We start from the raw sequence: 16,221 nt of genomic DNA, 5'->3' as shown, positions 1-16,221 counted from the left end.
ACAGGAGTAAATCAGCTTCATTCTTTTCAACCATGATTCTAAATCAATTTGAGATCCAAATAAAATAAGGACTTCATGCTGTCATATAATTAAAGAAAAACAAGTAATACCTAACTTCTATTTTTATATTACCATACTTAAATTCTTTGTAATTAGTGTTTGTTGTGATGCGCTTGTTCGTATGCCTTGAATCTGTAATCTGAAAACACAATCTGAATACAATCTGTACTCCTTTCCTGCCTGAGGACGTAGCCAACACATACAATATGTACTCCTTTCCTGCCTGAGGACGTAGCCAACACAACGTTGGTGAACCACTTAAATCTGTGTCTCTTTACATTTCTGTTAGTCTCGATTACACAATTACTCTAATCTGTCATAACAACGCTAGTAAGAAATTAACTTCTCCCAACCTCAGCTGTTACTAAGCTTATGACCTATTAATCTAGGCTGCTACTTCTGCCTGGAACATGGGAGAGTGGGATCAGATGGCGGAATATGTTTCTCGATTGGATGACGGAGATGAAACCAAGCTTCGGGTCTTGGGTAATACTGCTGCTACCGGGGATGGGAGTAGCAATGGAACTTTTTTTAGAGCTGTATTGTTGGTCCGTCGTGGAAAGGTAGCCCTTAATTTTTTTTCTTCAGTAATTTTGTGTTAAATGCTTGGCTGACATGTCTTGTTCTTTTACATATTAGTATGAAGAAGCACGCGAATATGTTGAAAGAGCAAGGAAATGCTTGGCCACAGAAGTTGCTGCGTTGGTTAGTTTTCTTTTTTCTTTGTTATTCCATATATACACTGATACAAGTTTTCCTTATATAGTGAAATTCTGCACTTCTCAGAAATTGTATTAGTCTTTTTTTGTATCGCTGTTCTCATTTGGATGTTCCCTATACCTACTGCAGATCCGAACTTTTATCTCCTGCTCTCTGATAAGATAATAATAAGTTCTGTAGTTCACTTATCTTGTAGTCTAAAGATTAGTTTACTAAGGGAGTGTTTAGTTTGTGGATTATATGTTGTTCGGTTGGGTGCACACTGCAATCAGCCTGCTACTTAATCTCAGTGATAGTGGCACATAGTATTAGTCTTGCCTAATGAGTCTTGTCCTCCCCCTGTTAGGCTGTTACAAAATCAAACTTCGACCAATCTAATATTAAGGGACCGAACATCCCCCAAGTATTGCACTTAGAATGATATCAGAGAAAATGCTCTACAATCTTTGGTATAATATGCCACTTTCTGGTCTTACTAGTTATACTCTCCCCATGCTTATTCTGTCCTGGGTTTTTATTAGATGCATATCCATTATATTGCTTTGCTTCAATTTCACGATTTCTTTATGCGTTGCTAAATCTAGATGTATTCTCAAATACGCATACGTTTCAACCATCCAAGTTTACATTTTACTTTTTCTGAAATTTTATCGATTTCCACATTCTAGGTTGTTGAAAGCTATGAACGTGCTTACAGCAATATGGTTCGCATTCAGCAACTGTCGGAATTAGAGGAGGTACATGCTATTCTGCCATTTTACTTTGATTGCTGCCTTTGGCAAATAGCTCAAAATTTCATAACTGTTGAATAAATAGAATCCTAATGACATATCTGATGGCAACTTTTGTAATAGGTTATGGATTACTGTACCCTTCCTGTTGGAAACACTGTAGCTGAAGGACGGAGGGTTCTTATCCGCAACATGTGGAATGAACGCATAAAGGGCGCAAAAAGAAATGTTGAGGTAAGACACCAATGAGTTACTAATCTTTTGCTTTCAATTTGGAAAGTAATTAGAATTTAAAAGTTTCCAGTACAAAACAATGGTTGCTATTATAACTTTTTTCTTTCCAGATTGAAATTTATGTAATGATCTGTAAATTTTTTCGAAGTTTGGCAACTGTTCTCTGATCTTCAGCTAAAATTGATACATTAGTGTCTCTAAAGTAGTCCACAGGATCTGACTGTAATTAGATGAATTACAAATGAGAAATGAAATATCATCCTGGCAATGTCTTGTATAACTATCGGTTAGGAGTATAAGATTTTGAAATGTTCTAGATTTTCGTGATTTTCTGTTTTTGCTTCAGATTTTATCCATTATTTATCAACTTTTCAAAGCCAGGCATTGATTTCATCAGCTCAAGCTTCGTTGAATTAAATTTACCATCATTGTACAAAATTGCTCCAAAACTTATGTGATTCTAGACGCCACAAAAAATTATGCTGTTCAACAATGAATATGTTGTGAATGGACCAATAAAAGTTTTACAGAAGGAAGAACACCGTGCTAAATGGTTCCAGAACCACAACCCCAGGTTTCAAATTTCATACTCTATATCGGTCATGGTGGGCATGGCATATTTTATAATGATTAGAAGGAAGAGAGAGACTCAATTTTGTACTTGATGTTATTTGAAACAGAAAATAAGCTTAATCTTCATTTGTGTGTTAAAAAGAACTTCTGGGGTTTCTAGACATGCATTGCATCTTTTAACTTCTTAACACCATACTCCTCCGTCCCATAGAAATAGACCATTTGGGATCGGCATGAGTTTTAATGTATAATTGGTAAAGTAAGAGAGAATGAGAAAAAGTAGTTGAAACTGGGTAGTGGATTGTGGGGCCCATAAATGATAAAGGAAAAAGAAGGAGAAAAAGGTTTCCATAAAAATGGATATGGACTATTTCTATGGGACGGCGAAAATGGAAATATGGCCTATTTCTATGGGACGGAGGGAGTATTACATTGATGTTGCACAACTTTTGGTAGCATTGGTTGAAGGAGACATCACATCATAATATGCATAAGTTTGCAATTTTGTGAACAAGTATGCACGACTACTCTAAGCAATGAAAAATTTGTATATTTTGATAACAAATAGGAACCTTGTGAAGTTTTCTGTGATGACTACCTTTATTCTAGGCTTCCACTTGCATCTATCATCTCCGTACTCATATACTATTGTTTTACATTTTGGTATAGTGTGGCTGTAACTTTAATTTCACAGGTTTGGCAAGCACTTTTGGCTGTCAGGTCACTTGTCCTGCCACCTACAGAAGATGCAGAGACATGGATAAAATTTGCGTCACTTTGCCGTAAAAGTGGCAGAATCAGTCAGGCTAGATCCACATTGACAAAACTCTTACAGGTTTGCGATGGAGATTGATATCTGACATATATTTGACATGTATATGCTAATATTATATTACTCATGCACAATTTGATTTTCTTTTTGATGGAAAATATAGTTTGATCCAGAAACAACTCCTGAAACTGTAAGATATCACGGAGACCCACAAGTTATTCTTGCTTATTTGAAATATCAGTGGTCAATTGGGGATGACCATAAACGGAAGGATGCATTTTGCAGACTAAAGGTTCATAGAATTTATGTAGAACATCATACTTGTTTTCTGTCGTTGTCATAGTGATGAAATGGTTTGATATCTTGCTGTACCTGCAATTCCTATTTTATAGGATTTGGCATTGGACCTTTCAAGAACCCCTGTGCATCAACCAATCACACAGTCTGGCATACTTGGTTGCTCAAATGTGTCTCTCATTGCACGGGTTTATCTCAAATTAGGAACTTGGCAATGGGCACTTTCCTCTGTTCTGGACGACGACTCTATACCAGGCAAGAGTACTGTGTGTTTGTTATGCAACTTCATCTGCTTGTTACCATTCCTTGAGGGATAAACCATTGGCTTTTGTGATTGATGATTGGTTGTTTCTGCCTCCAGAAATCCTTGGTGCATTCCGTCATGCAACTCACTGTGCAACCAAATGGGCCAAAGCTTGGCATAAATGGGCTCTTTTTAACACAGCAGTTATGTCTCATTACACTTTCAGGAGTTTCCCTAGTATTGCTTCTCAGTTTGTCGTTGCTGCTGTAACTGGATATTTTCACTCGATAGCTTGTGCGGCTCATGCTAAGGGAGTGGATGATAGTTTACAGGTATTGTATTTTGGGGTTGTTCTTTATTATTGTGAGACTATGGGTCATCAAATCCTAGGTCTTCTGCGTTATTTAAAGTAATTTTTGCTGAAAATTGGATGGGTGTTTTCTTCTATTTGATCTATCATGTTCTAGTTTTGTTTGAGAATTCTTCTGTATTGTTTGGTGTGGTTGTAATTTTTCATCTGTTTATTAGTGCTTTTATGTTCTTTATTTCAACAAGCATTCTCATTAGTGAGATGCTTAGTCTCAGGTTCGAGATATATCCTTGACATTCTCTATTGTATGATACTGATATTACCTTTTTTTGTAAAATTTCCACATGCATTGATAACCCTATTACTTATCATTGTGATCATGGAATTTCAGGATATCCTTCGTCTCCTGACTTTGTGGTTCAACCATGGAGATACAACTGAAGTTCAGATGGCATTGCAGACAGGGTTTTCCCTTGTTAATATAAACACATGGCTTGTTGTTTTGCCTCAGATAATTGCCAGGATACATTCCAATAACCATGCAGTAAGGGAACTGATACAATCCCTATTAGTCCGAATTGGTCAGAGTCATCCACAGGTTCGTTTTGGAAGATAACCTGTATAATCATATGTTTACTAGCAGAAAATAGCATCAATAGTTAGTTTTGATCAAATTGACTATGTTTTGTTTATTCTCTTAAAATTTCTTAGGACAATTTATTCATGCAGCACTAGTTCTAAATTTGGTGCAATTTTGTTCAGTCGCATCTAGGAAGTTGATAAGCTTTTCAGCTATGCTGCATTGTGAATAATTGGTGTTAATAATTTTTGAAATTTTTAAAGATTGTTATTTTTCGAACGGTAGTTTTCCATTAGGAAAGGAAAAAATGGGTAGTTTATTTCTAACAATGAGTATTAAAAAAACACTCAGAAAACAGTGAAGTGCTCGGTCAAACTTAAAGTCTGCCTGTGTTCATTATCTGACATCTGGAAAAAATGCAACTTTTCCTGAGGTGAGCATGTTACACAATTACGGACAATAGTTCTAAGGACATAATTTATGAAATTGGTGTTTAAAGGTTAAAGTGGAGAGACTAAAATATGAGATAAAATAAAGTATTAGAGAGAATGAGAGATTAAGAAGAAGAGAGAATAAAGTTTTTTGCCAAAAAAGGTAATGACTCAACTAACTTGGGACAGCTCGAAAAGGAATACGAATCAACTACCTTGGGATGGATGGATTACTTTTTAAGGATCACTTCCACCATGGAGGCTCAACAATTTACTAGCAAACCAAGAATCTAGGAATTAGCTGAACACCCTCTTCCCAGATATCTAGAACTATCTCAACTTATGTTTTCTTGTGATGGGGTTTGAGTCAGAAGTAGTATTGAATCTAATGCTAATGAGGTAGGAAGTCTGACCTATTAAAAAAAATCAGAACTAGGAATTAGATAACCAAGTTGATACTGCAAGACAACATTTGATATTCAATATTAGGATCTTAGTGAATGCATTTGAAGTATAAGTTAATGTAAGTATGTAACTGATACTAGACTAGTGTAATGAATAGTTTGGTACTTTGATTATCCTTTTCTGAACCTTTTCACTATATGAGCATCTCTTTATTGTTTACATGTCTAATTTAATCCTGTTACGCAGGCTCTTATGTACCCTCTTCTCGTGGCATGTAAATCCATTAGCAATTTAAGGAGAGAGGCAGCGCAAGAAGTGGTTGATAAAGTTCGACAACATAGTGGCATACTAGTGGATGAGGTAACGTAGGAATGTCGTAATGATTATTCTCTGATGTCTGCTGGAACCTTTATCTGATATTGCTTCTTGAATTAAAAGGCACAACTTGTGTCCACGGAATTGATCCGAGTTGCAATACTTTGGCATGAAATGTGGCATGAGGGTTTGGAAGAGGCAAGCCGCTTATATTTCGGCGAACATAACATTGAAGGCATGTTGAATGTCTTAGAGCCATTACACAGAATGCTTGAGGAAGGAGCAGCAAGGAACAATTCAACTATAAAAGAGAAAGCCTTCATTCAGGTAGAGCCCCTATATACAGTACTACTTGTTTCTAATATCATGAGCATATATTTTTGAAGTTCCAAAAACTTTAATAAGATGGTACTCATAATAGTTTTCATTTTCCTTTATACATATTCCTCTATGTGCAAAATGATCCTCTCTTCCCTTGAAACTATTAAAAGAAAGAAAATTGACCTTTTTTTATGAGTTCACTTCAATCATTCCAGTTTCATTTTTGTTTTTGTTGATTGAGAAACAATTTGCTCTTCAGGCATACCGGCATGAACTTTTGGAGGCCTATGAATGCTGCATGAGATACAGAAGAACTGGAAATGATGCAGACTTGACTCAGGTATGATTTGTAAAAGAATATCATCATGTTTCCACCTTTATTGAAATTATGTCTGACTTTATTACTACCTGCTTATTTAAATCTGTCCAGGCTTGGGATCTGTATTATCATGTGTTTCGGCGTATAGATAAGCAGCTTCAATCGCTGACCACTCTGGATTTGCAGGCAAGAAGAAATTTCTAACTGGTGTTTATTTTTTACTTTGGAGAAGTTGCTGACTGATTTTATTTTATTTTTGGATAAACTAGTCTGTCTCTCCAGAGCTGTTGGAATGTCGTAATCTGAAACTAGCTGTGCCTGGAACCTATATAGCTGGTATAGTTGGATTATTTGTCAAGCTCTGTGCTCCCCCCAAAGCCCTAAAAACACATATGTACATCCCATGTGGGTATATATGCATTACGGATTGCTATATTCTAATGAAGTCACAATTTGTTTCCCAGATTCACCTGTGGTGACAATTGCATCATTTGCACCCCAGCTTGTTGTCATCACGTCCAAACAACGACCTCGGAAGCTGACAATTCATGGAAGTGATGGGGAAGAACATGCTTTTTTGTTGAAGGGGCATGAAGATTTACGCCAAGACGAGCGTGTCATGCAGGTGTTGTTGATACTTGTATACTCTGTCAATAATGGTTCTTTTTCTAATATCAAAGTGTCATGCTGTAATTTTTTAATCTTGTAACAGAGTGATCCATTGTCTTTTCCATTTTAAACAATTAACGTTGTTGCATTTCTCCATCAGTTGTTCGGTTTGGTAAATACTCTACTAGGCAATTCTAGAAAAACTGCTGAAAAGGATCTCTCTATCCAAAGATATTCAGTCATTCCACTATCCCCAAACAGCGGCCTGATAGGATGGGTGCCAAATTGTGATACCTTGCACCATCTCATTCGTGAGTACAGAGATGCTAGAAAGGTTTAACCTATTTCTCCTATTCCTCCTTTGTGCACCTCGGCAAATCTCTTATTTATAGTTATGGGCTTTTCCTGGTAGTTATGGCAATTATTTCTTGTTTTGTAGATCACTTTGAACCAGGAGCATAAGCTGATGCTTGGTTTTGCTCCAGATTACGATCATTTGCCTCTTATAGCAAAGGTTGAGGTGTTTGACTATGCACTACAGAATACAGAAGGCAATGACCTTTCAAGGGTATGGATTGCTCATGGATTGGCTTATTTTGATTTCTTTCCCCCATGGAAGTATGAATTTCCATGGATTGACTTATTTTGGTATGGAAATGGTAGGTGCTCTGGCTAAAGAGTCGCACTTCTGAAGTATGGTTGGACAGGAGGACCAACTACACAAGAAGCTTAGCTGTCATGAGTATGGTAATATTATGTTCTAAAAGCATTTAGATGTAGACATGTATAAAACCATGAAAAAAGTTAATAATAAAATGGTGATTATGAACTTCCGTCATATCTGTATATGTATGGTTCAGAGTTCGGACTTACATATGTATTTGATGTAATTATGGAATTATATATTGTTTTCATATAATTACTAAAATACAAATTATATATTATAAAGAGATTTTTAAATGAATTATTGGTACTTGTATATGTTGGATTACTTTATTATTTAGTGTAGAATTTCAATGGCTCAGTGTGATATTTAAAGTACTCCAATGTTAGTACATTGGGATAAGGGGCACCTTAGTGTTAAATTTTCTTCTCATTACATCCCTGAAACACAGTGTGAGATATTCATCTAGCTCTATCAGTTAACATAAAGTTTGAAGTGATCTCATTGTTTTATTGTAAAATCAACTACATAGATTGATTTTGATTTTAAATACTTACTCCCTTCGGCCCACCACAAGTGATCAACTTTCCATATTGGGTTGTCCCACCAGTGATCAGTTTCCTTTTTTAACAAAAAACAAAACTTTATCCCTCTCTCTTACTTTATCCTCTCTTTCTTACTTTATTCTCTTTTACTTTTTCCTCTCTTATACTTTTTCCTCTCTTATACTTTATTCTCTCTACTTACTTAATATAGTACTATATCATTTTCTTAAATCTCGTGCCCAAAAGAAATCCATCACTTGTGGCGGGTCGAAGGGAGTATTCATTTTGGTGTAGAACAATGTCAAATAATTTGAATACTATTTAAGTGTTGGCAAGTTAATGTTAATGAAAAGAAAATAGTTTTTGGCCCTAAATTTGAATAATACACATTTGTTTTTTTCACAGAATTCTCTTGCATGTTGAACATTTTCTAGCTTTAAATTTTACTCCCACCTTTTCCAGGTTGGGTACTTGCTTGGCTTGGGTGATCGGCATCCAAGCAATCTCATGCTGCATCGGTTCAGGTACCAAAGATATAACAAATTTATGATTGTCAATAGTTTGATTTTCTTAGTTTATTTAGAAAAGATATTGTTGACAGTGGCAAGATACTGCACATAGACTTTGGGGATTGCTTTGAAGCTTCAATGAACCGGGAAAAGTTCCCAGAAAAGGTTGGACAGTAAATTTTGTTTTCTTTCTTTTCTTGAAAAATGTGGAAGTTTGTGCATTTGTCTTAGTAATAAATATTGGCTGGTCTAGGTTCCTTTTCGGCTCACAAGAATGCTTGTTAAAGCAATGGAGGTCAGTGGTATTGAAGGAAATTTCCGCTCCACTTGTGAAAGTGTCATGCAGGTTTTACGGACTAACAAAGATAGTGTTATGGCAATGATGGAGGTAAAACTCACTGTTTCAGATGCTTTTAATAAATCTTATGTCTGCTTCCAAATTTATTTGTTTTCTGGTGATAACTAGGTTCATAATTGTGATGTTATCCTTGTATATTAATTTGTCCTATTTATTTAGGAATTAAAATGATAGGCTTTTCTCTTGTGTTTGGACTACTGAACAAGTAGGTTAATTGTAATAGGGCATTCTCCAATTCATCAACCAATATGCTACTCCAGAAGTTAATTCAAATATGCAACACTCCGATCTCAACTTTATCCAGGAAGTCACTTAGGGTTGACTAATTGAAACATACTTTTATATCTAGATCTAACTTATAGCTAACTTTTAGACATTTCTATATTATCTGCTTATAGTTGGAACAGTTTTGACTTCATCCAAGACCCTGAGATGTAGTTTCACAAATCCATTTTATCTTCTCAAATAGTATAACAATATCTGGTTGGTGTCCAGGCATTTGTGCACGATCCCTTGATAAACTGGCGTCTTTTCAACTTAAATGAAGTCCCTCAAATATCTACCCTCACAAGTAGTACGCATGCCCAACCTGCTGTCAACGAAGAGGAATCTGTCCCCAATAGAGAGATGCTTCAACCACAGCGAGGTGTTCGCGAGAGGGAGCTCCTTCAGGTATGCCTCAATAGTCTGAATTTTTCTCGCTTGTAAACCATGCTCATGACGTTAAACAAAACTGCTTTATAGGCTGTAAATCAATTGGGCGATGCTAATGAGGTTCTGAATGAAAGAGCGGTAGTAGTCATGGCAAGGATGAGTAACAAACTTACTGGAAGGGATTTCTCTTCCATACCATCGAGCTCCATCCAACATTCCCTAGAGCATGGTACCTTGATTTCTGGTGACACTCATGAGGCTGACCATGGATTATCTGTCAAATTACAAGTCCAGAAGCTTATTCTTCAATCAATGTCACACGAGAATTTGTGCCAAAACTATGTGGGGTATGTTTTTTGTTATAGAATTGATGGTTGTTCCAAATGAATCAAATTCCCTACTTATTGGTAGTAACAGTTTTCTCTAAGCTTAAGAATCTCTTTTTAATTAGTTTTTATTTGCATCTTTCAGTTTTTTTTGGATGTATTTGTATTTGACAAAGTGTTTTCATGCTTCAGGTGGTGTCCTTTCTGGTAAGGTGTGAAGATTTCTAGATGAAAAAAATATGTATCAGATGTTTGTAGTTGTAAAATTGTTGAGTGGAGTCAACAATTTCTTTGTAAAGAATTTAGCTTTCTTGGACAAGTTAGAATTCTATCCAATTTCCAGTTACTGTTGAACAGATCATTGTGTATATATGTGTGTAAATATTGTACAGACCGTGAAGTTATTTTGTAAATAATATACTACTACTATATTTTATTCCCCCTTCTATGTACAGTATGTTGGATTACGAGCTAGTACTAGTAGTATAAAACTCAATCGATTATTTTATTGTTTTATAAATTTGGAAAACCGAATTTATGTGTAGAGTAGTTATTCAAACTTAAATCGCCCGATTATAAATTCTTAAGATTAAATCTTGTACCTAGTTTTTATTTTGTACAAAAATTTTCAACTTTTTCTTCATACACATTTTCACCTGTCGAAATTTATGTACAGTAGTTTAGCACTTAATCAATCATTTAACACTTTTGTAGGTTATATTAGGTTTTCATCATGTTTCAGTAAAGCAAGAGAAGATAAAAATCGGGCGATTAAGTTTGTATTAAACACACAGAAACTGCAAATGTTGCAAACATGAAGGCACTCCACTCATTAGAAGAAATGTTGCAAACTAAGTCATTCACAATACAAGAACACTAATCAGAACTAGACTGGTCTGTTACGTTTCACATCAGAGACGTGCCTCAGACGCTTGTTTTTCTACTACTACTTCTACTACAGTCGCTACACCATCAAGTAGAAATGGTGACCTGCTTCCTGATCCTGCTTGATCGCCTAACAGGAGTCATAATCTCATCATCTCCACCCCCCTGCATATATACATACATTAACATTCAACTTTTATACTACATTTCATTAAGTGACATATATACTTTGTGACACTCACATTAGTCTTGATGGGAATTCTCTCATAAGTGGTGAAGCTTCCATAAGAAGGTGACTCTGATGAAGAAGCCAACTTCGAATACTTTCTGGCCTTCCTCTCCGAGCTCTCTACTTCATTTCCTCCACCACTCCTCGGGTAGCTGCTGCTCATTTCCCAACTCTCTGAACAACCTTCCTTTTCTTCCTCCATAGCCTTAGTTTTGTTACTTCGACTAACTTTAGACGATGATCTGGGAATCATCTTGTACACCAAGGCCGCAACCCCAACTACACCTGCAATGAAACAAGTTATTCCCACTGCCATAACACTTCCTGTTGATTCTGTGTCAGCATTATCAGATGCTCCAATACTGATGTCGCCTTGTGATATCTCTGTTTCCGTTGCAACTTCGACTTCAGTTTCTTCACTCTGATGAGCAGCAGTTGATTGATCAATTGCAACTTCAGTTGCAGCTTCCACCTCAGTTTCATCATTCATAGCTGATTGAATTACAGAATCTGGAGCAATTTCTTGATACATAGCTGATTGAATCACCTCAGTTTCTTGATTCATAGCTGATTGAATCACAGAATCTGGAATAGTATCTTGATTCACAGCTTCCTCACTGTAGTCATCAGCTTCTGCATATGGTTCTTCCTCTTCAACTGCATCAATTTCATCTTCAAGATCGAGCTCCCAATCAAACTCCTCATCTGCTTCTTCTGTTTCAGTATCCAACTCATTTTCAAACTCTTCCTCTTCTTCAATGCTCTCCACTCGTTTCAGAAAATACGCCTCCTTCCTAGCATTCTCTTGCAGACTAGACAGGTTCATGAACTGCACCTGCACGGGAGCTTGTTTCTCGCCTTCAACCAGCGCGAACACAAGAGCCACAGAACTGGCCGCTACACGGCCTAAACTCGATCTTGCAGAAGCAACAACAGCTCTTGATTGTTCATACAAGCTGCTACTCAAATCAGATAACCTCAGGTCATTCTTGAACAACGACTGATCAAATAAAGGAGCACGTGTCACAGAAACTGACACACAAGCTGCTACCAACAAAACCAGAACCATAGAGAAACACATCAATCTACCCACCCTCCTTGGCTTCTTCCCATCAATCCCAACAAATTCCTCCACCAAGATCTCCTCAGCTGCAGCTGTACTAACCGGCAACGCCAAAGAAGGCAGCTCGGAGACATGATCAACAGCTTCTATCTCTTCATCCATTCCAATCACCATATCAGCCGAGGCCTCACAAGAGTCTGAAAAGCCCTCAGACATCATCATCTCTTCCATTAAGCTATATTCAACCTCATCTGAATCCAGCTCGGTTTCCTTGTTTAAAAGCATCTCAACTATGGGATTCGGCTTGTAACGAATAAACTGAGGCCTCGGCGACAAGTAGTTGGTTTTCGGATCATACGGCAGGAGAGAAGGATCAGCATCAAGTGGCGCAATGGGAGGCTGAACAACCTTTGATTCCACATTCAAACCATCAGAATCAGTAATCACTGATTCAGCTGAATGCTGAGAATCTGAAGGAATCTCCGAAAACGACACCTTCTTGCAAGGCTTCGAAACTGGTTTATGACTCTCAACAACAGCAGCCTTCTTGTTTTCGGAGCCAGCAAGATTTGAGTCGGAGAAATTCTCATTAGAGAAAAAGAGGGCTTTTCCATTAGTCAACGAGATGGAGGTCCGAATAGGCTCGTTCCTCTCCACCAGCACCTTCTTCCTCGGAGAAGGAGTGAACTTCGAGGCTGCAGAAATCGTGGGAGCCATGAAATTCTTGCAGCCCTTGGCCGGCGACGGCAGTTTCGAACCTTTCAAAATGCAGTCTTTTTCATCATTCTCTTTTTCTTCCCAAGATTTACCCACAGATCGTCTACCCCCAAAATCTGCCAATAGCAATCAAAATCAGTCAACAAGAAACAGAGGAAGGGGTGAAATTTCGAATCAAGAATCAAGAAGAGTGTGAGATGAATGAATTACCTGAAGGGCTATTAGCAGGAGTGAAGGGATCGAGGCGTCTCTGATTGGTGAGAAGCGAGGGTCTGTTGCCACTGAAGCTTCTGCGAATTGTTGAATTGGTTTCGGGGTTTCTTGGGTTTGGATTGAGGGGTCTGGAGGAGAGTGGGGAGGGGGATCTGTTGGAATGAGCCGCCATTGAAGATGGGGGCTTTCGAGTTTCTTTGTTTTGGAAATCAGAGTGGAGATGGGAGGATCTTGAAATTGAATTAATGAGGATGATTTTGTGGGATTGATATGATTTGAAGGAGGTGATGTAACGGCTAGTTTTGAAGACGCACTGTAAATTCAAAATCATTCATAAGTTGACCGTTGCCGTATGGGTAGAAAAAGGATGAGTGACAGCCGTTGGATCAACCCGTATTATTGCATTAGTGTATGATTGTATCTTTACTTTTTCTTTTTCTCTAGTATCATATTTTATTTCCAGAAGCTGTTATGCAGTTTGAAATTTTTAAAAAGTAAGATGCAAAAAGTATAAATATATACACTAATACATGTACAAGTATTGGAGGACAAATTAAGATAGATTAATTGTACAATCAAATTGATACTTGATACAGTATTTTTTATTATTATGAAAGGTTAAAGAAGCTTCACTGTTCACACTTCACATTTCTGTCAAATGTTTAATTAGATTGCTTATGATGAAGTGACCTGATGATTTTGTATGAAAATAACCAAGCCAATTGAGATAACCCTAACCATCCTCACTCTTGGTATATAGAAAATGCTAATTAAATCGCTCTATTCTCTTGAAAAGAGAACACATTTCCTATTCTACCCACATCTGCCCTCCACAAAAAGCATATCGTGAAAAAATTTCCGAAGGTGGCATCTGTGTATCGATCACTCAAGAGTCAAGACTTTGACCTTCTCTCCAAGACTACCTCTCCGATGAGTACATATCATTCCCACAAGCATTATAGGCCCCCAATTTCTGTAGTGCCTCAGAATCAATACCGCTTGGAAATTATTCCTTCAATCAATGAAAAGAGATAACACTGAGTATAATTGGGAACAAATTACGTGGAAATAATTGTTTTTTATCATTATTTGAATTGAGTCTGCCCTTTGTAAACAGATTGAAATCAATATTTCTAGTTTCATAACTATCCCATAAAATTTATGAACTATATCAAGCATTTTGTAGTTTGTAAAAAGATTGGATCTTCATCTCATTTTTTGGCGAGTGCAAAACACATGTACTACGAGACCACAACTAGGGGTGTGCATTCGGGTTTCGGTTCGGTTTTTCACCCAAACCGAACCGAATCGAACCGAACCGAAAAACCGAAAATCGAACTTAAAAAACCGAACCAAACCGAAAAAATCAAAATTTCAAAACAAAACCGAAAAACCAAAAAAAATAGTATATTTTAATATATCTAATTTATTTTATTTTATATATACTAATAGAATATAAATATATATAATATAAAATTAATATAATATATATAATATTTATTATATAAAAATATATTAGAAGAATATATATTATATATATGATATAATATACTAAATTAATAGGATAAAAATATATAATAATATATTTAAAATATAATTCGGTTTTCGGTTTTTTGGTTTTTTTTTTCGCCCAAACCGAACCAAACCATAAAACCGAAAAAACCGAACCGAATTTCAAAATTTCGGTTTGATTCGGTTCGGATATTCGGTTTTCGGTTATTTTGCTCACCCCTAACCACAACATTAATGGTTAGGCCATCTCCAACCATTTACGCCAAACTTAAACTCATTTTTGAGTATATGTCACACCAAAAAATAGTTTTACTCCAACCATTTACATCATCTTTAAGTTTACACCATTTTTGAGTATTTATCTAACAAAATTTTGGCGTAAACACCATATTTGGTGTTATTCTATTGAAAAATCCAAAAATGGGTTTGAGTTTGGTGTATGGTTAGAAAAATTATCCACACCAAAATTGAGTTTTGATGTACGGTTGGAGATGGTCTTATGGCACACACAAAACTGTACACACATATTGTGCTAATGTGCATATGAACAAGAAAAAGTCCAAGGGCTTTAGCAACATTGTGCACCACAACTCTGTGTCGTATATGCACACAAAGTTTCACACAACATTATGTGTCATGTGCTCATCACATTATAATTAACAAATTAACAAATCAGAGTTATAAACTTTCTAGGGTCTCAACCTAACTTTGAAATAATTGAAATTTGTTAATTTATTCTGTAATTTTAGCTTTATAAATTTTTTTAATTGTTTTTGATATATTTAAATATGTTTTGTATGCAATTTTTTTTTATCATTTTATTTCTTAATTCATTTTTAAATATTTTAGATGTATATATTTCTTGATTTTTTAAGTAGTTCTAATTTATTATTTTTTCAGTATTACTTATATTGGTATTTTTAAATTGATTAAAAAACTATTAAACGAAAAATAAAAACTCATTTAATATATAATAATTATGTGAAGATATGCAATATCAGGGACAGAGCCAGAAAATTATAATAGGAGAGGCAAAATAATTAATATTGACATACAAATAAATAAATATAAAAATAATATATATACACTTAAATAATATAGTATAGTATCTTAGAGAAGGGTGAGCCTTCGTGTGTATGTTAGGAGTGGGGCAAGTAAAAAAATATTTTTTTCCAAACAAGGGGAGCAAATTAGTTGAATATGTATATATTTAAGTTTAATTAATTGAATAGTGATATAGGGCAAGTGCCCATTAAGTGTATAACTAGAGAATAAATCTCAGCCACAAGATAAAAAATCAAGGGCTGGTATTTAGTCATGTGATTTTCAAAATAGAAGCAGAATTAGTTCACTATGTGAATGATTCGGTTCACAATAAGAATGCGGGGGGCATAATAGACTTTTCAATGATTTAAATGAAATAGGGTTCAATTTGCTTCCCCATTTCCAGATTTCATTCTCGCTCTAATTCTCTCCAATGTGATGGGATTTCCTCTTCAATTCTACGTTTTCTTCCTCATTCCGTAGCTAGGGTTTAGTCAATTTTTCATATTTTCCCACAGTAAGGAAGATAGTCACGAAGAAGGGGGGAAAACTAAAGATAATTTGTAAATTTTTTATTTGTT

The 16,221-nt window shown here is 35.9% G+C and overlaps 2 protein-coding genes across 4 annotated transcripts in view; one reads left to right on the top strand and one right to left on the bottom strand.

Moving 5' to 3' along the window:
- LOC125193642 (serine/threonine-protein kinase TOR-like) overlaps positions 1–10,413 on the top strand; it is a 30,662-nt gene extending 20,249 nt beyond the window's left edge. For all 3 annotated transcript variants that reach the window (XM_048091482.1, XM_048091481.1, XM_048091483.1), the window contains 24 exons: positions 450–623; positions 700–765; positions 1,449–1,517; positions 1,635–1,745; positions 3,013–3,153; positions 3,254–3,382; positions 3,483–3,642; positions 3,749–3,963; positions 4,333–4,539; positions 5,604–5,717; positions 5,796–5,999; positions 6,253–6,333; positions 6,424–6,498; positions 6,582–6,648; positions 6,777–6,937; positions 7,082–7,255; positions 7,361–7,489; positions 7,585–7,668; positions 8,593–8,654; positions 8,732–8,804; positions 8,893–9,027; positions 9,493–9,669; positions 9,742–9,998; positions 10,170–10,413. In XM_048091482.1, the coding sequence (XP_047947439.1) occupies positions 450–623; positions 700–765; positions 1,449–1,517; positions 1,635–1,745; positions 3,013–3,153; positions 3,254–3,382; positions 3,483–3,642; positions 3,749–3,963; positions 4,333–4,539; positions 5,604–5,717; positions 5,796–5,999; positions 6,253–6,333; positions 6,424–6,498; positions 6,582–6,648; positions 6,777–6,937; positions 7,082–7,255; positions 7,361–7,489; positions 7,585–7,668; positions 8,593–8,654; positions 8,732–8,804; positions 8,893–9,027; positions 9,493–9,669; positions 9,742–9,998; positions 10,170–10,188 (3,084 nt within the window). In that variant the 3' untranslated portion in view covers positions 10,189–10,413. The remainder of the gene's footprint in view (positions 1–449; positions 624–699; positions 766–1,448; positions 1,518–1,634; positions 1,746–3,012; positions 3,154–3,253; positions 3,383–3,482; positions 3,643–3,748; positions 3,964–4,332; positions 4,540–5,603; positions 5,718–5,795; positions 6,000–6,252; positions 6,334–6,423; positions 6,499–6,581; positions 6,649–6,776; positions 6,938–7,081; positions 7,256–7,360; positions 7,490–7,584; positions 7,669–8,592; positions 8,655–8,731; positions 8,805–8,892; positions 9,028–9,492; positions 9,670–9,741; positions 9,999–10,169) is intronic.
- Positions 10,414–10,731: 318 nt separating this feature from the next.
- On the bottom strand, positions 10,732–13,344 carry LOC125192308. The gene is made up of 3 exons (XM_048089844.1): positions 13,082–13,344; positions 11,105–12,987; positions 10,732–11,027 (listed from the first exon to the last, which is right to left on the bottom strand). The coding sequence occupies exons 1-3, from the start codon at positions 13,254–13,256 to the stop codon at positions 10,950–10,952; spliced, it is 2,136 nt and encodes a 711-aa protein (XP_047945801.1). The 5' UTR covers positions 13,257–13,344; the 3' UTR covers positions 10,732–10,949.
- Positions 13,345–16,221: the final 2,877 nt, after the last annotated feature.

Source organism: Salvia hispanica, chromosome 6 (assembly GCF_023119035.1).
Source record: "Salvia hispanica cultivar TCC Black 2014 chromosome 6, UniMelb_Shisp_WGS_1.0, whole genome shotgun sequence".
NCBI lineage: Eukaryota > Viridiplantae > Streptophyta > Magnoliopsida > Lamiales > Lamiaceae > Salvia > Salvia hispanica.
The sequence above is the reverse complement of the archived record's forward strand: the minus strand, read 5'-3'. Positions and strand labels throughout refer to the sequence as shown.

Bases quoted from the DNA above. Each gene is read 5' to 3' on its own strand.
- LOC125192308 (XM_048089844.1), bottom strand. From the start codon at position 13,256: ATGGCGGCTCATTCCAACAGATCCCCCTCCCCACTCTCCTCCAGACCC. The intron at 12,988-13,081 runs GTAATTCATTCA...TGCTATTGGCAG, and splicing joins TCCTGCTAATAGCCCTTCAG to ATTTTGGGGGTAGACGATCT. The intron at 11,028-11,104 runs GTGAGTGTCACA...GTATATATGCAG, and splicing joins GAATTCCCATCAAGACTAAT to GGGGGTGGAGATGATGAGAT.